Raw genomic sequence first — 17759 nt, forward strand, 5'->3', positions numbered from 1 at the left:
CAGTAGTACACTCCCAGCTCAAATTCTGAGATGTTTTTTACATTAAGATCAAAACATGAAGAATTCCATTTGAAATAGTAATGAGGTTTGGAATCTTCAGTCAAATAAAGAACAGGAGGACGAAGCTGGTGGGAGGATCGTCTCACCCAAATCATTTTAAAATTTCTTTTGGCTTCTTGATTCTGTAAAGTACAGTCACAGTTGAGAGTAATATCATCTCCTGGTCTCACTTTCATTTCCACTAATTCTCCTGAGACACTGGAGATGAACACACCTACAACACAACATTAAAACAGAGTTTAAAGAAAAGACTATATCAGAAAGGTGCATCTTCTTAATGTCCCTGTAGTTTCTTCTGAACTGAAATCTGAAGACATATATCAGGAGTGTGTTCCTCTTCACTGCAGTAACATTCTCTACTCTTCAGGCCAAACATTCAGCTGGAATCTCAACCATTGCAGTGAGGATTTATTTTTATTTATTATTATTCATTAAGCCATGAATACATCAGTGGGCTTTTTGTCATCTTGCCCACAGTTAGCATTAGACATGGTGACTTTAGGTGTAGAGTTATACAACATGAAGTGGTGGTTTCACAAACAGAGATTAAGCCTAATCCTGGGCTACACAGCATATTGTATTGTGATTTTCCATTGAAATGAGGGTATAGTCCAGGACTAGGATTAATCCATGACTGGGAAACCACCCCAAATAGCTGACAACACTAATATTTGTTTCTGCAACCCTAACCCTAAATTCTTCCAAAAGTGTAGACATTGTTACTGCAGTGAAGAGGAACACACTCCTGATTAATGTCCTTTTGTTCAAAAGACAGTTTGGGTGTGAGGTGTCCAAACACAATTGGTGATATAGTGCACTTATAGGAGAAACATCTTAAGACACAAATAAAACATTTCCCAAGTTTCCTGAGCCGTTCAATATCAACATTTTATCAATAATAGAGAAGGTCCACTATGAGATGAACTTGAAGAAATACAAAAGTTTACTTACAGACGAGAGAAAGTAGAGCTACTTTTGATCCCTCCATTTCAGAGACTGCTGCTGAGGGGCTGATGACATTGAGGGTCTTTGTAGCGAGGGGCTGAGCTGATTGGTCAACGTCAGTGGAACATTTCTTGTAATCTACATCATCAGCGTTTTTCAGGTGTGAACGTAACCACATGCAAAAACAGCTTCGGCTTCGCACTGGTCAACTGTCTTTGAAGACCTTTGGACAGAGACATTTCTCACAGCTGATTGGTCCTCTGTCCTTTTCAGTTTTGGTCTGATTATGTTCTGAAGGGAGCTTGGTGAAGACACTTCAGAATAGGTTTATTTTGTGAAGTATGTTGGACATACAAAGAATTTGTCTTGGTGAGAGCACACATGTATAACATTTAACAAACAAATCAAAAAAGTCAGACAGGCACAGAGACTACTAAAAAGTATTAAACTAAGTGAATCCAGAATATAGTATAAATAAAGGACGAAAAGGAGGGTTGTGGAATGGCAGAGACAAGCTGAATATTTCTTGCGTATTCAAACCTACAGTAGAACTCATTCAGGTCTTTGGTGAGCTGACGGTCAGAATAAGTGGGGACTTCCTGACATTTTAAGAGATCTGTGATCTTTTAGAGACCTTTCCAAACTGAAGCTGGGTCATTAGCAGTAATTTGACATTTCAGCTTTTCTGAGTTTTTCTTCTTTGCTGCTTTAACCACTTTCTCCAGCTTTGGCCTCTTTATAGAGGATTCCTGTTTAAATTCAAAATGACAAGGCATGGTGTGGTCAGAGTAATGGTGTTGTGCTACAACTAAGAGAAGCAAATAGTTTTTACATATTGGGATTAAAATCTGAATTGAATTTGTCCCATCTGTTCTATTTTCCATGACGTCCCACAGGAGAGTGGATGAATGAAGTAACCAACCACAGACCAATCACATTCTTCCTTAGTTTTTTAGCAGCTTCATTTTGGATGTGGCCTAGAAGCTGAAACCTGTTTAGAACAGAAAATAGAGACTGTGTTCAAGCTCCAACAAGAAGGCATGTTGGTCCCTAAATGTTTCCCAAATGATGGATTTACAGACTTTCACTGGGACTGCTGTGTGAGTATGTCCATCCTATTCAAATGTGTTTGATAGATTTGAAGAAGACTTTTCACCACTTGACTAGACTCATGCTGTGGTAGGAACTGCAGGAGTATAGGGTTTGGAAGATTCTGTTGTGGGGATCCAGTCCCTGTACAAATGCAGTGAGTGTGTCCTGATCTCCAACAAAGGTACATCTCATCTCTTCACTCTGGTTTGGATATTCATGGCCAGGATATCATCATGCAGACAGAACTGGAATTTAGTCAGTTGAAATAATCAGAATAAATTTTATTATTAAAATGGAGAAATATGTGTTGGACACTAGGTTGGTCCAGATAAGATTGTTTAGTAAATGCCATTAATGTCAATGTGACATTAGATAAACCAGAACATGTGATACTCCTTCCCTATATCAAGAATCAGAGAGCCTCACTAAAACAGGAAACCCACACTAACACCCTGCCGGACTGACTATGTATTGACTGATCTCAGATCTGATCCGCAGCTCTTAGTCCTGGATTAAAGGAGTGATACTGAGCTGGGATCTATTTTATAGGAAAGTTGTAATCTTTTTAAAAGAAACAATATTGTTAAAATCTGTGTTTAGAAATATCACCTCAGTTTTAGCATGGCCTGCTCAGTGTTGGGGAGCAGACTAATATTTTACTTTTGATTTGATTTCATATTTACCAACCACATCACTCTAACACATGAGCCGGTGGACATGTTTGTTGTAAAGGGGTTCTGAAGGCATTGGAAAATACAAGTGCATTCTGCTAAGTGATTGTAAAACTCCCCCAACCAGATGCTGAAAATATATATATACAATTTTACATATATAATGTGACAATAGTATTTTCTTAGATACTGTACACAAGTATCTAAAGTTGTCATTTACCATAAAATGACAAAAGAATGGGAGAATGTTTGAATTATTATATTTTACGTTACAAACACAAGGTTATAAAACATATTTGTATACCAAATAATTTGGGTGGTAATTACCAAATTTTTATCTTTACGCAACTTCAACAATACAGGCAGCACCCTCTTGATTCACCACGGTAAAGTTAGTTTTCTTTTTGATATTTGGATTTCCGGCATCAATACCTTTTCAAAAGAAGGTTATATCTGTTTACAGCAATGCACACCATCGTCTTTCAGCCTAATTTGCTTGAATACGATTAAATACATAATTTCCTGTCGCCGCTAACAACAGAAGACAATCTTCAATAGCTTCTTTTTCACTGTGTTTATAAACATCAGATAGGCCCTGTTAGATACTTGGAGTGATGGGGTAGAATTCACACTTAAATGTGTTTTCATACTGACCTCTCATTAACAGTTAAATGTAGGCTTCAGAATTTAGGTCTCTCTCTTTCTCACTTACTCACCCTCTCTCAGTTGGTCTCACTCTCAGTTTGTCTCTCACTCTTTCTATCTGTCTGATCTGATTCACACAGGAGGTGTCAGGTAGTGAGGACCTTCGATACACTGAAAAATGGCAGAGGCTGCGAGAAGTAGTAAAACAGAAAGCTTTATTTTAAGAGAATAAAGAACATGTTAAATTTCTAATAGTTTAATTCTGTTTTTGGAATTTGTTCTTTTAAATGTTAAGCCTTTATTTTTTAAAATAAAGTGTGCATTGTGTTTGATACCATGCACATGATTTATTTTATCAGTAAAATCATTGATGGATGGAGAATTCTTGTTTTTTAGAGAATTTGTAAAAATAATAATTTTAAATAACCTTTCAGCCAAGTTACTTTAAATACAGTTGTGCATTGTAGACATTAATAACACTAATCATGCACACCCTTTGGTTTGTCTGTAAAATTAAATTATTGGTTTTTATTGAATTTTTAAAATTTAAAATTTAAAATTACTTTTCAACCAAGTTACGGGAGATTTTAAATAGCTGTATTTAAAGTGTTAGGAAACTTGGCTGAAAAGTTATTGAACATTAATAAAACAGACAAGGTTATAAAACACCCTATTCAACACTTTTCTAAACAAGAAAATATTTCTTACACCTCACCCTGATAAGCAATTTTCATGTGGAACAGATAATAAAATCACACGTCCTGCTGATTTATCCATTAAAAGCAATAATACACTGTAAGTTCTTTTGATCATTTGGCATGTCCCACACTGCATTGCTTAAAACAGTAAAATACTATAAAACAGAATTACAGTGCCTTACTTTTGAAAATTCACTGTAAATTTAAAGCATTTTTTACAGTGCACAATGCCTTTCCAGATTCTCTGAGGGCACCATAGAGTGTGGAGCCTTTTAAAATATGACTAAAAACTCTCATTAGGACTTTTGCCTCTTTACTGATCTTAATGGTTTCTTAATGTTTGCTTCTGACTATGCTGTATCACTTTGAGATTTCTTTGAAATGTAAAGTGCATTACAAATGACTTGTATTATTATTATTATTATTATTATTATTATTATTATTATTATTATTATTGGGGGTGGCACAGTGGTGCAGCAGGAAGTATCACAGTCACACAGCTACAGGGACCTGGAGGTTGTGGGTTCGATTCCCGCGCCGGGTGACTGTCTGTGAGGAGTGTGGTGTGTTCTCCCTGTGTCTGCATGGGTTTCCTCTGGGTGACTGTCTGTGAGGAGAGTGGGGTGTTCTCCCTGTGTCTGCGTGGGTTTCCTCCGGGTGACTGTCTATGAGGAGTGTGGTGTGTTCTCCCTGTGTCTGCGTGGGTTTCCTCCGGGTGACTGTCTGTGAGGAGTGTGGTGTGTTCTCCCTGTGTCTGCGTGGGTTTCCTCCGGGTGAGTGTCTGTGAGGAGGGTGGGGTGTTCTCCCTGTGTCTACGTGGGTTTCCTCCGGGTGACTGTCTGTGAGGAGGGTGGGGTGTTCTCCCTGTGTCTGCGTGGGTTTCCTCCGGGTGACTGTCTGTGAGGAGTGTGGTGTGTTCTCCCTGTGTCTGTGTGGGTTTCCTCCGGGTGACTGTCTGTGAGGAGTGTGGTGTGTTCTCCCTGTGTCTGTGTGGGTTTCCTCTGGGTGACTGTCTGTGAGGAGTGTTGTGTGTTCTCCCTGTGTTTGTGTGGGTTTTCTCCCGGTGCTCTGGTTTCCTCCCACAGTCCAAAAACACATGTTGGTAGGTGGATTGGCGACTCAAAAAGTGTCCGTAGGTGTGAGTGAGTGTGTTTGTTGCACTGTGAAGGATTGGCAACCCCTCCAGGGTGTGTTCCCGCCTTGTGCCCAATGATTCCAGGTAGGCTCTGGACACACCGCGAACCTGAACTGGATAAGCGGGTACAGATAATGAATGAATAAATTAATTATAATTATTATTATGAAAGTGATGAAGCTCTGTTGAACACCTTTAGGAGGAGTCTAGGTTTTCAAGCTGTTTTGAATGTGTTTGGAGGTGTTGGAATGTTTTTGATATTGAAGTTTCACAGTGGAGATGGCGTGAAGTCCCTACAATGAATATCTTTAACCATAGGGTGAGTGGGAAAAGCCTCTAGGAAGAGTTTCGGATGAGGTTTGTTTTGATACAGCTCCATATTTTTTAACCCTAACCCAAGCTGTTTTGAAAATCTTTGGGCTCTGAATACATCTGATAAGTCAGAGCAAGATCTGCTGTCTTTTTGAATATGTGACCTAAGGTCAAGGCCAGTGTCTCTGGTGTTCATCAGACAACAGCAGCAGAATGTTCACCTTGCTGTGTGTCTGTGTGTGTGTCTGTGTGTGTGTGTGTGTGTGTTTGGTGATGAGTCAGCATGTGTACAGTGATCTTTGCACTTGTCTGTTTCTGCAGTTGCTTTTCTGAGAACCTGAAAGCGCTTCTGTTCTTTAACCACAAATGTATCCTTTCTCTCTCTCTCTCTCTCTCTCTCTCTCTCTCTCTCTCTCTCTCTCTCTCTCTCTCTCTCTCTCTCTCTCTCTGTGCATGTGTGTGTGTAGAGATGAGACTCTCGTATGACCAAAACAAACTGTGCAGCAGTAGACAAGCTACTGTCTCTGACATCTAAAATGTGGACCAATGGTGTAGAAGTGGACAGTGAGAGGGTACAGGGTTTACAAACTCCAGCAGCACTGCTGTGTCTGGTCCACTCATATCAGAACAACCACATCAGTGTCACTGAATGATCTACCAACAATGGGTAAATGGGGGTGGGAGGGGCTTCATTTACAGAGAGAATTTACAGTGAGAGTAGAAACAAGGAGGCAAATTTAAATTTTGGTCTCATTTGATTTTAAACAGCAAGCGGTTATTAAAAGGCAGTGGTTTTCTTTGTGAGTGGTCTGATCTGCAGCGTCTCAGCAGTGGATTTACTGTGTGTGTATGAGAGAGAGAGAGAGAGAGAGAGAGAGAGAGAATGTGTTGTAGTTAATTGTCCTTTCCCAGAAACAGGAAGTAGTTTCTGATTATCTCTGAATAAGAGTGTGAGGTGACTTCATTTAACCACAGATACTTTCATGACACTCTCTCTCTTTCTCTCACTCTGTGTGTGTGTGTGTGTGTGTGTGTGTGTGTGTGTGTGTGTGTGTGTGTGTGAAAGAAGCATAGGTCTGCCAGCAATTTTGCATTTTTATTATTATACTACATCCCAAATCATACATTTATAGACACTGAATAATTTAGAGCAGATACTTAATCATTAATGATAGATCCGGAATAATATCGGACATTATAATACACATTATAATTAATAATAGACACTGAAATATTTATAGTAGATACTAAATCATTAATTCATAGAGAACTATTCATCATTCACAGTGAATTAATATATTTTATTTGATATGTAAATGTTTACATTAAATTCTGAATAATAAGCTTATTAATTAGTGTACAGTGCTTTTGTAAAGGATTTGAGTTCAAGGTTTTCATTATGGGTTCCCTGTGTGAGTGTGTGTGTGTGTGTGTGTGTGTGTGTGTGTGTATGTGTGATTTTATTTTGATTTTAGAACAGACAACACTTCCCCTTCATTCTCTGCTCTCAATGATGTTCTTTAATACAGTCACCCTGTGTGTGTGTGTGTGTGTGTGTGTGTGAGAGAGAGAGAGAGAGAGAGAGAGAGAGAGAGAGAGAGAGGGAGAGAGAGAGAGATGGCACATATCAGTAACTAGGCAACTATTCTAGACATCAAGAGTATCTAGAAATCTTTTCTAAAGTGTTAAGTTACACCTATTGAAGACACAATGGGTCAAATAAATTTGGACATTTTAAAGCGGCTGCACATGATCACCATGCACCATGGTCAGGGCCAAGCATGGGCTAAAGGGGTCTAAACCCCACTGGCATTAGTTGCTGGAATAGTGGAACTGCGCTCCTGTGTTCCCTGAAGTGATGAGGATGGGTTTTTAGTGCCAGAATTACATGTCTAACATCAGTACTGCCATCAAGTCCTCATAGGTGTGTTGTATGTGTGTTGTATTTCTAGACTATTACTGCAACCAAGAACACACTCCTGATGGATAATCTTCATTCCTGAAGGAATGCTGTTGAACCTGCTGTCCAAAAACCTTTGGGTTAATGAGGTGCCAATAAATATGGATTCAAATAAAAAGGTTTGAGGAAAAAGGTTTGAACCTGAAACACATTTGCAGTGAGGAGTTCTTGTCTCTCTTCAGAACCTGAGAAAATAAACCAAACAGAAACATTAATCTCAAACCTAGGTATAAGTCTAGATTGTATGTCAGAAAATGGTGAAGATTTGATGATATTCAAACAGATAAACATGAGCGAGGTCATGGTACTGATATTGGACGTTTTGGAAGGAGCTCTGTCACATCAGTGAACACAGTTCCACTGTTCCAGTCCAGTGCTTGAGAGATTTTATTCCAACGGTTAGCACCAAGCTTAATGACCGGACTCTGCTTAGGTGGCATCTATGCTGGACATACACACTGAGTGTGCACCTTATGATAAAGGGTGTCCAGAAGTCTGTGGACATTAGCCCAGGTGCATGTTCCTTCCCTGTAAGTTTTATTAGAGTCAGCAATGTCCATTATCGACCACGGTGAAAGTAGACAGAATATTTCAAACTATCGTTTCACGTATAAACTTTTGTGCACTATTGTTGCACTTATACTGTTGCACTTAATTCCTTTCTTTCTAGGTTTGAGCACTGGCTAGATTTTGTGTATTGCACTTACTACATTTAGTTTCTTTAGGTATCAGATCTGGCCCTTTTTGGCATGCATATAAGTTCAGAGGGAATATGGACTCTAACCTATTTATACTAGCTAGGATACACATTTTATCTGAACACTAAGCACTTTTGTGAGTCGCTCTTGATAAGAGCATCTGCTAAACGCTGTAAAAGTAAATGTAAATGTATTCAAATTAGTGACCTCAAGTCAAATGTCACGGAAACACCTTTATTTTTTTTGTTGCAGGTGTAACACACACACACATGGAAGAGAACACACACAGGACACACACATACCACCAGCTTCCAGTGGAAACCACAGTTCGAAGGGATGGAGGTGGAGCTTGGGTCAGTTTTGTCTGAAATTTCAAGTGGATGTAATAAGAATTGTGTAATTGCCTGGTTACTTTCAAAGTGCTTCCCACACACACGTATATCTTCTTTGTCATTGTGGGTAAATGGAAATGGAACAATAGAAATTCTCCAAAATTAGTTTTCTTTTATTTTAACTAAACTTACTTTAGCATTGAACAAGATTGTTGTGTTTTTCATGTGATAACATTAGTGAGATTTATATATTTATTTATTTTGGATGGAGAGTGGATCATCCACATGGGGGCAGCCATGGTTTAAAACAGTATGAAATCTCCCACACGTTCAGGCCACTATGTGTCAATATTATATCTGTTTCATAATGTGAAGAAGAAACACTGGAGAAAATGAACTTGTGGCTTTACCTTCGGTACAGCAGCTGCCGAACGGAAGTTACTATGTAACTAAATGTAATTTTAAGGTGGGAAGACAAATGTGATTGAGCAGCCAATAAGAAGGCAATCTAGTGAGCTCAAAAGGTTAACTGCTAATATATACATTTGATCCTGTCACTGTGATAGGACATTAACAGAGATTTTGTATTTTACCTGCTCTTGCAAATTTGAAATTGACACATAACCAGAAATTACAAGTGGACTTACCTACAAGGGTCAGTCTGATGGTCCTGTTTCCATAGCAATACACAACGGTGGCAGCTCTACATTTCTCTGTGGGAAACTTGTTAACATGAAGGGCACAATAATAAAGTCCCACATCCACCTCTGAGACATTCCTGATCAGCAGGTTGTAGGATTTAACAGAATGGTTCCACACAGTGGTGTAACGGTCAGAGAACTGGTTCAAGTACTTAGAGGACAACATCAGTGGTAGTTGGTGGTTATATGAGCAGTTCCTGAACCAGGTAATGTAGGAACCAATGGGAATAACACAGTCACAACGAAGAGTGACGTTATCGCCTCGTCTCGTGTTTACCTCCACCTCATCTTGAGAAATCCCTTTCAAAATGGAGAGGGAAAGAACTGCGAACAGAAACAAAAGTTTCAGTATGTAGCCATCAACAGGTTTTGAAAAGAATGAGGAATAACCTTGCAGACAGACCTGTCTGCCTGGTGGCCTCTGACTATGCGGAAATTCTGTTGATTTCCTGTGGTCTTGTGGCTTGGAGCGCTGCAGGACAGACATCCAAAACTCATACAATTATTTAACAGCCACACATGAGCCTTAAAGTCACCGTGCCCAATGCCAAACTTTGAGACAAACTTTAGTGCCAGCACTAATCTTCTAAGGACGTTACCTGACCTCAGTGAGGTTTGTTCCAGATTATCATCAAATTGTCACAGCAATATCCCAGCATTAGTGTAATGCCTTCCAAATATAAGTGAGCGCTCTGCTGTATTTATGAATTTTATGAGTTGCAGGAGGTTAATGTTTGTTTCCTGTCTGTATGTGTTTCCTGAGTGTGTGTGTGTGCGTGTGGGTGTGGGTGTGTGTGTGTGCGTGCGTGCATGCGTGTGTGTGTGCAACTGCACGGTCCATTGTGAAAGGTGCAATTTTTTAAATGTGTCTCTTTTCTTCTAAATCTAGACCAACTTCTCAAGCTCAACCACAAAGCACTGCTTTACAACATGAGATAACCCTGTATCTCCACAAGAGTGACTTGCTATAGGACGATGACTTTAAAGGTTTTAAAAACTGCTATGAGGAATTTGATGGTGTTTGCAAAATACTCTGGTTTTGAAGTTACAACTCGCTAATATATTTCATAGAACAAATAAAGCACAAAACAGATTTCGTTGATAAAAAGCCAAAATGTTCAAATGCAAGATTCATGACATTTTGACTGCAAAAAACTTTTGTTTTTATGAAGGTAGGAAGGCCAAACCGACCCAGACACATTTATCGTTTTTTTTTTTTTTTTTTTCCATAATTAAATAGCTAAAGAATTGTAACAACATTCAAGAAACAAAGTTCAAGAAAACGTCTGAAATATTTTTCATCTTTAATTTCTTAAAAATTGAAATCAATATCTTGCAATATTTTTCATGATACAGTAAAACAAATATCCAGCATTGTTATAATACAAAAGTGTAAGGCAGGAGAAGATGCTGCATGCTGCAGTTGGGTTTTATTTTTACAATAATACAGAAACATCTTGAAAATATGTGGAAAGATGTTGAAAGGCGACATTTCTAAAAGTCAAAGTGACCATTACATAGAAAATTCTAATGTTATACCTACAAGTGAATTACATTTTTTTAAAAGGGCATTTACTGCATTTAGAAATTTTGAAGTAAAGCAATGGAGAGTAGACAGAAAGAAATTGCATGTCCCAGTGGATTATTACTGCGCTCTCAATGTAGAAAAATGAAGAAAATAATATGGAGAAATGTAAATATTTGAATTTCTGACAAAAATTGTAGAACTGTGGAATTTAAACAAATATACTATATAACAAACTGGATGAAAAGGTTGAAAACATGTCAACCCAAAAATTTCTTCAGAGTTTTAAAATAAATATTAACAATTCTTAAAATGGCAAAAACCTAGAGGAAATGAATATTTGTGAAGAATTTGCATCAATGGTAAGAACATTTTTAATGGATATTTTGTAAAGTTTAAACACCTTATTTTAATGTAGCGAAAGAGAAGGGAATTTAACAGCATTCAGCCACATCAGGTTAGGTGCTAATGTTGTAAAATTAGGTCTGGCCTTAAAACTTGTTGCAATGAACTAAGAACACAGTTCCCCTGTTCCACATCCCAGTGTCTTTTATTAATTAATGTCCAGTTCAAAGTGGACATCCAAAACCTCTGTTTTCTGCCATTATTGTCACTGCCTATACTGTCCCAGCTTTATTGGGATGTGACATGTAGGTCACACAGGTCTAAGACCAGCAGTTTATACATCAAAGAGGCCTGAGCTGAAGGGCCTTGCTGTGGGTTTCCTGTTTATACTGAAGTGAAATGCTGATCAGAAAGTGCCCCCTCCAGTAGGAAAGAAAATACAGCACCTTGTTGGTTGAGAGATCTTTGTACAGTTCAGGACCTGTTAAGGTAGCTGTAGATTTCAATGTTGAATTGGTATCATAAACCTTTTTTAAAATTATTTCTGTAAATATTGGAAATCTGTCTTTTTTGCTGTAATAGGAAAAGGTAGCAACTGCAGATGACAGAGGACATTTAAATGATATAGAATTCAACTCCAAGACATTTATTATAAAAAAATGTAGGATGTCTGTCATTTTTCACCAACAGACTGCCACAGTGAACTTTTACTGTGATATTAATGATTTTATGATGAATGCATACAGATATTCAACTTTGCTACAGGGGAAGAGAATATAAACCCATGCTGGACCTTGGAAGGGACATTGATGCACATTGAACAACACCGTGCCTGTGTTTTGCTTGTCCATAATCACTCCCTTCAAAAACTCTTTTTTAAAATAAAATTTAGAAGATTTTTCCCCACACTCTGCTAGTTCCCCAGTCTGTTTTGTGATTGAAACTGGTCAAATGTCTTTACAAAGCCCCAGTGTCTGTAAAAGAACAAACAACAAAAATAAAGAAAAAATAAACGGTCTGGTATGCTAGGGTTTCTCTCTGTGCTATCAGCTTCAAGTAGACACAGCAGTATGATACAGGGGGGGTGGGATTGCATGGGTGGGCATTGATTTGTGACACGAAGGAGTCTGAAACAAAAGAGGAAATGTGGTGAAAGCATTCAATATTGTTTTTCTTCACAGCAATAATGCACCAGCTATCTTACTACTCAGCTGTATTAAGATGAGATAGTATCCAAAGCATGCCACTGGAAGTGAGTAGCAGTGCTATGAGAGGACCATTTGAGAGGCGCTCTCCATTCACTCCCATTCATTTATGGGTATCTTTGGACCAATTATGCAGGTAACTCTGAGCTATTTCCAATTACAACACAGCGCAGGTTCTCTTTTACCGACAACAAACTTTCTGTCATTTGATCCACAAGCTTAATAAACTCTTCATAGCTTGGAAATTAACATTTTTCCACAACAATGCTAAAGATGAAGTGATAAATCTTTGACACAAAACACTGAGTTGTAATGTTTGAAAGAGATGCTCAAAAGCACAGAGATTTTCCCAGCGCTGCTCAAAAGAGTTTGAGAGGCTTGTGTCAGTGAAAAGTTGTTTCCTTGTGAAAAGTTGTTAATTGTAGTGAGAAGTGTATATTTATTTTACATAACAGCCAACTGTTCATGAAGCAATAAAACTGATTGTGACAGACATCTGATGCTGTTCATTTATTCAAGTTTTCTTATTTCTCAAAATATTTGATTTACTTCTAATCAAATTCTAATTATGATTGCCTTCTGGTCTGACATTTAAAACACTCAAATCCATCTGGTTCTTCACTAAACACCAGTTTTATTTTTTTTCTTAATTTTAATTAATATTATTTAATTTAATGCCTATGAAAAATCACACCCACTGCCAATGTCTGGCTCAAGACAACATTATAAGAACATTGTGAGAATATAGAAAACACCATTGTTAGAATAAACCAAAGTTATATGAAGAGAATAACAGTCTATGAATAAAACTATAGCTTAAATAATCACATATTATAGAGTTTTAAAATGCATATTATATAGATAGTTTATCATTTGAAGAGATTTTTTTTTTCTTGAGGAAATGTTTCTCCTGCAGACAGTACGGTTGTTTGAATGGCACACCTTTCTGCAAAATTATAATTTTAAAGATTGGCAACAACAAAAATGAATTAAATATTATTCAGTTTTTTTTTTTTTTTTTTTTTTTTATTTAAAAAATGGGGTGGCACGGTGGCGCAGCAGGTAGTGTCGCAGTCATACAGCTACAGGGATTTGGAGATTGTGGGTTCAATTCCCGCTCCAGGTGATTGTCTGTGAGGAGTTGGTGTGTTCTCCCCGTGTCCGCGTGGGTTTACTCCGGGTGCTCCGGTTTCCTCCCACAGTCCAAAAACACATGTTGGTAGGTGGATTGGTGACTCGTGAGTGTGTATCTGTGTGTCTGTGTTGCCCTGTGAAGGACTGGCACCCCCTCCAGGGTGTATTCCTGCCTTGCGCCCAATGATTCCAGGTGGGCTCTGGACCCACCGCGACCCTGAACTGGATAAGAGTTACATATAATGATAATGATTTTTTATTTTTTTTTTAATTATGTGTAGTAAACTTAACCTGCCTACAAAGTGTTGCACAGAAAAAAAAAAACATTCTTAAGTGGAATTAGAGTTTGCTATCACTGTGGAAACACAGAAAGAATAAAACACACTGCAAAAAAACAAAACATCCAGTGTCACAGCTGCACAGGGAAGACAATGAGGCTGACATACCCGCAAGGAAATGTTTATTTACAAAACAAAAGCTAAGCCAACAGAGAAAACAAACACTTATAAGGAGGCAAAAGCACAAACTAGGATAAACTGAAACAAAACTAAACAGGAACAAATAAGGACAGGAACCAACAGGGGACAGCCGTGACCAGACAACCAAGCACTGAGGACAAGTGGGTATATATACACAGGAACATAGACCACAAACAAGGAACACCTGGGAAGGATAATGAGAGGGCAGAGATTGAGGCGGGGCTATGGCAGAGACAAGAACAAAATCAGAGCCAGTTTCTGCTCCTAGTAGTGGAAAAGGAAACAAACTGATGTTGGATTATTAGATTTGGCCGTGAAACTCTACTAAGACATGGGACAGATGGGATAGAGTATGTAGTGCAAGTCATTACTGGAAACAAATTACACACATACGTAGATAAGTGTGTGTGTGTTTATTCTGATTTCAAAAGTGTGTAATAGACTTCAGTGTGGAGACACAACACTCCTTTCATTGTCTGCTCACACTGATGTTCCTTAATACAGTCACCCTGACAGAGAGAGAGAGTGAGAGAGAATGATCAGTCATTACATTATCAATAACTCTGGGTTGAAACAAGGTTTATAGAAATGTAATGAGTATGGTTTGAACCTGAAACACATTTGCAGTGAGGAATTCTCTTCTCTCTTCTGAACCTGAGGGAATAAACCACATCAGCACCATGTTTTAATTATATAGGTAAGAAGGGGCACCCTCTGGTAGAGATGGAGAATGAAGCACCATGAACAAGACAAATCAGAGATACTGATCTTTCTCATTTTTGCCGCACCGCCTGCTGGGCTGACCTAGAAGTGGCATTTTTGTTTACTGACTGACTGACTCCTACTGTTGAATGTGCATGTGCAAGTAGGAACTGTTAGCTCAGCCATATTTCACAGAGAGAACTTAAGGTGGAACTACTACTACCTCTGTTGTTAGTTCAGCCATATTTCCCATTCCAGCTTGTGAACTAAATTTGGAATCGTTAAGCACGTTTCCACCAACATAAATTAGTTCGCGAACCAGTAAAATTCATTCCCAGCTGGAACCAAATAACAGTAGGTTCTTTAGCGCGAACCATGGCTGAATAATAGGAAATAAGACAGGTACACGCTCAGTTTCTATGTGGTTCTAAGGTTGTGTTATGTTTCTCCACTATTCACAAGCTCAGCAGGAACTCAGCACAATCATTTTGTTGCATTAGTGTGTTTATAAAACTCCATATAGCTGCGCACAGCCACATTAAACTTCACAAGCTTTACTCCAACCTGTTACATTGAATAAATAAATAATTGTAATTCCAAAAAATCAACATAATGTTCTTGGTCTTCTTTGTTCTTTGGTGGTAGATCATGTAGTATTTATCCTTAAATAAAATGAACAAGAAAAACACTGATGCCAGTATTATATATTTTCAATAAAACTTTGTGCTCTTTTTCAATTAAACATTTATTACCTGCCCTATTTTCTGTACAACACAATCACATAATAAAAACTGCATAAATGTAAACAAAGACATTGACATGAAGCACCAATGCTCTTTGCTCTTGTTTCGAACTCAAACACTGGAAGGATTTAAATTCACAGTGCAGTGTCTTTGTTTTCAGAATGTACAATGATGTACTTTAAGATTTATTGTACAATTTGAAGGTTGACACTTACAGTTCAAGTTATAGCTTTTGTTATTTTAGTTATGTTATTTTCTAGTAAATATGTAGTTACATATTAACAACACAAAAAAATTACGGCGAAGATGCCAGACATTTACAGGTGAATTACAATAATATAAATATGCCACAGTCTGCACTATATGTTTAGTGTCTCCCAGATAAACATTCTTTTTTAATCTAATGGATCTGTTTTGAATAATAATATTAATTCTATTAAATTTCCACTGATAGTAATGCTGGAGAGTGTGGTGGGCCCTATAAGAAGCTCTAATGGATTGGCATATTTACATCTTATCTGGTGTATGGTTATTATGGTTTAAAATTTTGAACAATTAGAACAGTTTTTTTCTGAATATTTTCCCCTAAATGTTGCAAGTTCGGCAAAAAAGTGTATTAGACCTAAAAAGGGTTAATAGAAATAATTTCTAACTTGTATATTTTTTTTTCTATACTTTCTGTATTTGTAATTGTCAACTGAGGCTATTGAAATTGTTTATGAACATAAGTTACAGGAGTTACAATGCTACTGCATGTGTTGTAGATGAATAACACTTAATATACAGTGGAATTTATTCACCCACACTTATCACACAAAGAAAAACAATTAACAGAATACAAAAGTTACAGACAGATGGAAAAAGGCAGTAAAACTGCCTTAAAAATTAAAGGTACCTTTAGGGCTCTTTCCACAAATGCAGTAGACACAAATGGAGGAGAGAAATGAGGAGAGCAGAACACACACTGGAACAATGACCATCAAGTCCCAGCAGGATTCACAGAGGCAAAGGTTGATTTGTGGGACAGTGTTGTCTGAAATAATGGAGAAGACAAAACTGTATTGATTACATTGGTTTGTTGTTAGGTGTAGGGCTGGGGTTATGGTTAGGGTTGGATGTTGATTTAGATTTGGCTTTCCTACTCACATTAAGAAACACAAAAATGGGTGAGAGGCAAAAACCTTCCAATTTCAGCAGGCATCTGCACATCCCAGACAAGACAAACAGACCAATGAGGAGCCTATGTGAGATCTGCATGAATCTGCTGGGTGAAAACCAGACCTGAGCCTATGGACCATCAAGTTTTGGAAAATTTCAAAGTCAAAACCCCTCAATAAAATTCTGTCTAGCATATGTCTTTGAGACAGAGCTCTGGTATAACTGTAGGTTCTAGATAGTAACTTGGGTGAGTTTTGGTGTAGAAGTAGGTTGAGATCATACCTAGTGAAAGAGTTAAAGGTGTGTGTAGAAATAGGTCGGGGTCAAACCTAGTGAAGGGGTTAGGTTTGTGTGTGGTATGATCAGAGTGAAGGATCTTACCCTCCAGAGAGAGTCGAAAGGCTCTGCTCCCGTAATGATAAACATCTTTCAGAACACCATATCCAGTTTCATCCTCTGTGATCCTTTTCTCACCGAGAGCACAGTAGTAAACTCCCAGTTCGAACTCAGAGATGTTCTTCACCAGTAAATCATACGTTTTGTTCCAGGGATTCCACTCAGAAGAGTATTGAGAATAAACCCCATTTACCAGATCTGTAGCTGTCAGAGTTAGAGGAGGCTGATTCCCACTTGAACTGTTTCTGAACCATGTGACATAAAATCCACTTTTCCAAACACAGTCACTGTAGAAAACGATGTTGTCTCCTGGTCTTGCTCTTGTCTCCAACTCTTCAGCTCCTGAGAAACTCGACACCAACACACCTGCAACACACAAGTGACTCTTGAAATTAGACCAGTCACATTTTACATTCTTCGGAAATTAAGGGCATTCTTCAGGAGTGTGTTGCTCTACTACAGTAACAGTCTCTACTTTACTGGAAAGACTTTACACTGAATGGTGGAACGCTACAGTAAGAATGAGGTCAAGACCTGAGAACTCCGAGCACAAAAGAAAACATGGCAAAAGTGCACTTACAAGCGAGAAGAAAGAGAGCTATTCCCTCCATCTCTGAGACTGCTGCTGAAGCGCTGATAATGCTGAGGGTCGCTGTAACAAGGGGCTGCACTGAAATCTGATTGGTCCACATCAGTGGGATATTTTATGCGACCTACATCATCAGTGTTTGAACATGTGAAAACAATTGAGGCCAAAACCAGATTTCCTTTTGATCAAGTACTTGTGAAGACCTTAGATTAGCCTTGATTTGTCTTTTTACAA

The 17759-nt window shown here is 38.2% G+C and overlaps 1 protein-coding gene across 1 annotated transcript; it reads right to left on the reverse strand.

Annotated features, from left to right (window-relative positions):
* Positions 1–14174: 14174 nt before the first annotated feature.
* LOC136674412 (uncharacterized) lies at positions 14175–17548 on the reverse strand. The gene is made up of 5 exons (XM_066650426.1): positions 17517–17548; positions 16922–17302; positions 16278–16415; positions 14548–14591; positions 14175–14446 (listed from the first exon to the last, which is right to left on the reverse strand). The coding sequence occupies exons 1-5, from the start codon at positions 17545–17547 to the stop codon at positions 14351–14353; spliced, it is 690 nt and encodes a 229-aa protein (XP_066506523.1). The 5' UTR covers position 17548; the 3' UTR covers positions 14175–14350.
* Between the last annotated feature and the right edge of the window lie 211 nt (positions 17549–17759).

Source organism: Hoplias malabaricus, chromosome 2 (genome assembly GCF_029633855.1).
Source record: "Hoplias malabaricus isolate fHopMal1 chromosome 2, fHopMal1.hap1, whole genome shotgun sequence".
Classification (NCBI taxonomy): domain Eukaryota; kingdom Metazoa; phylum Chordata; class Actinopteri; order Characiformes; family Erythrinidae; genus Hoplias; species Hoplias malabaricus.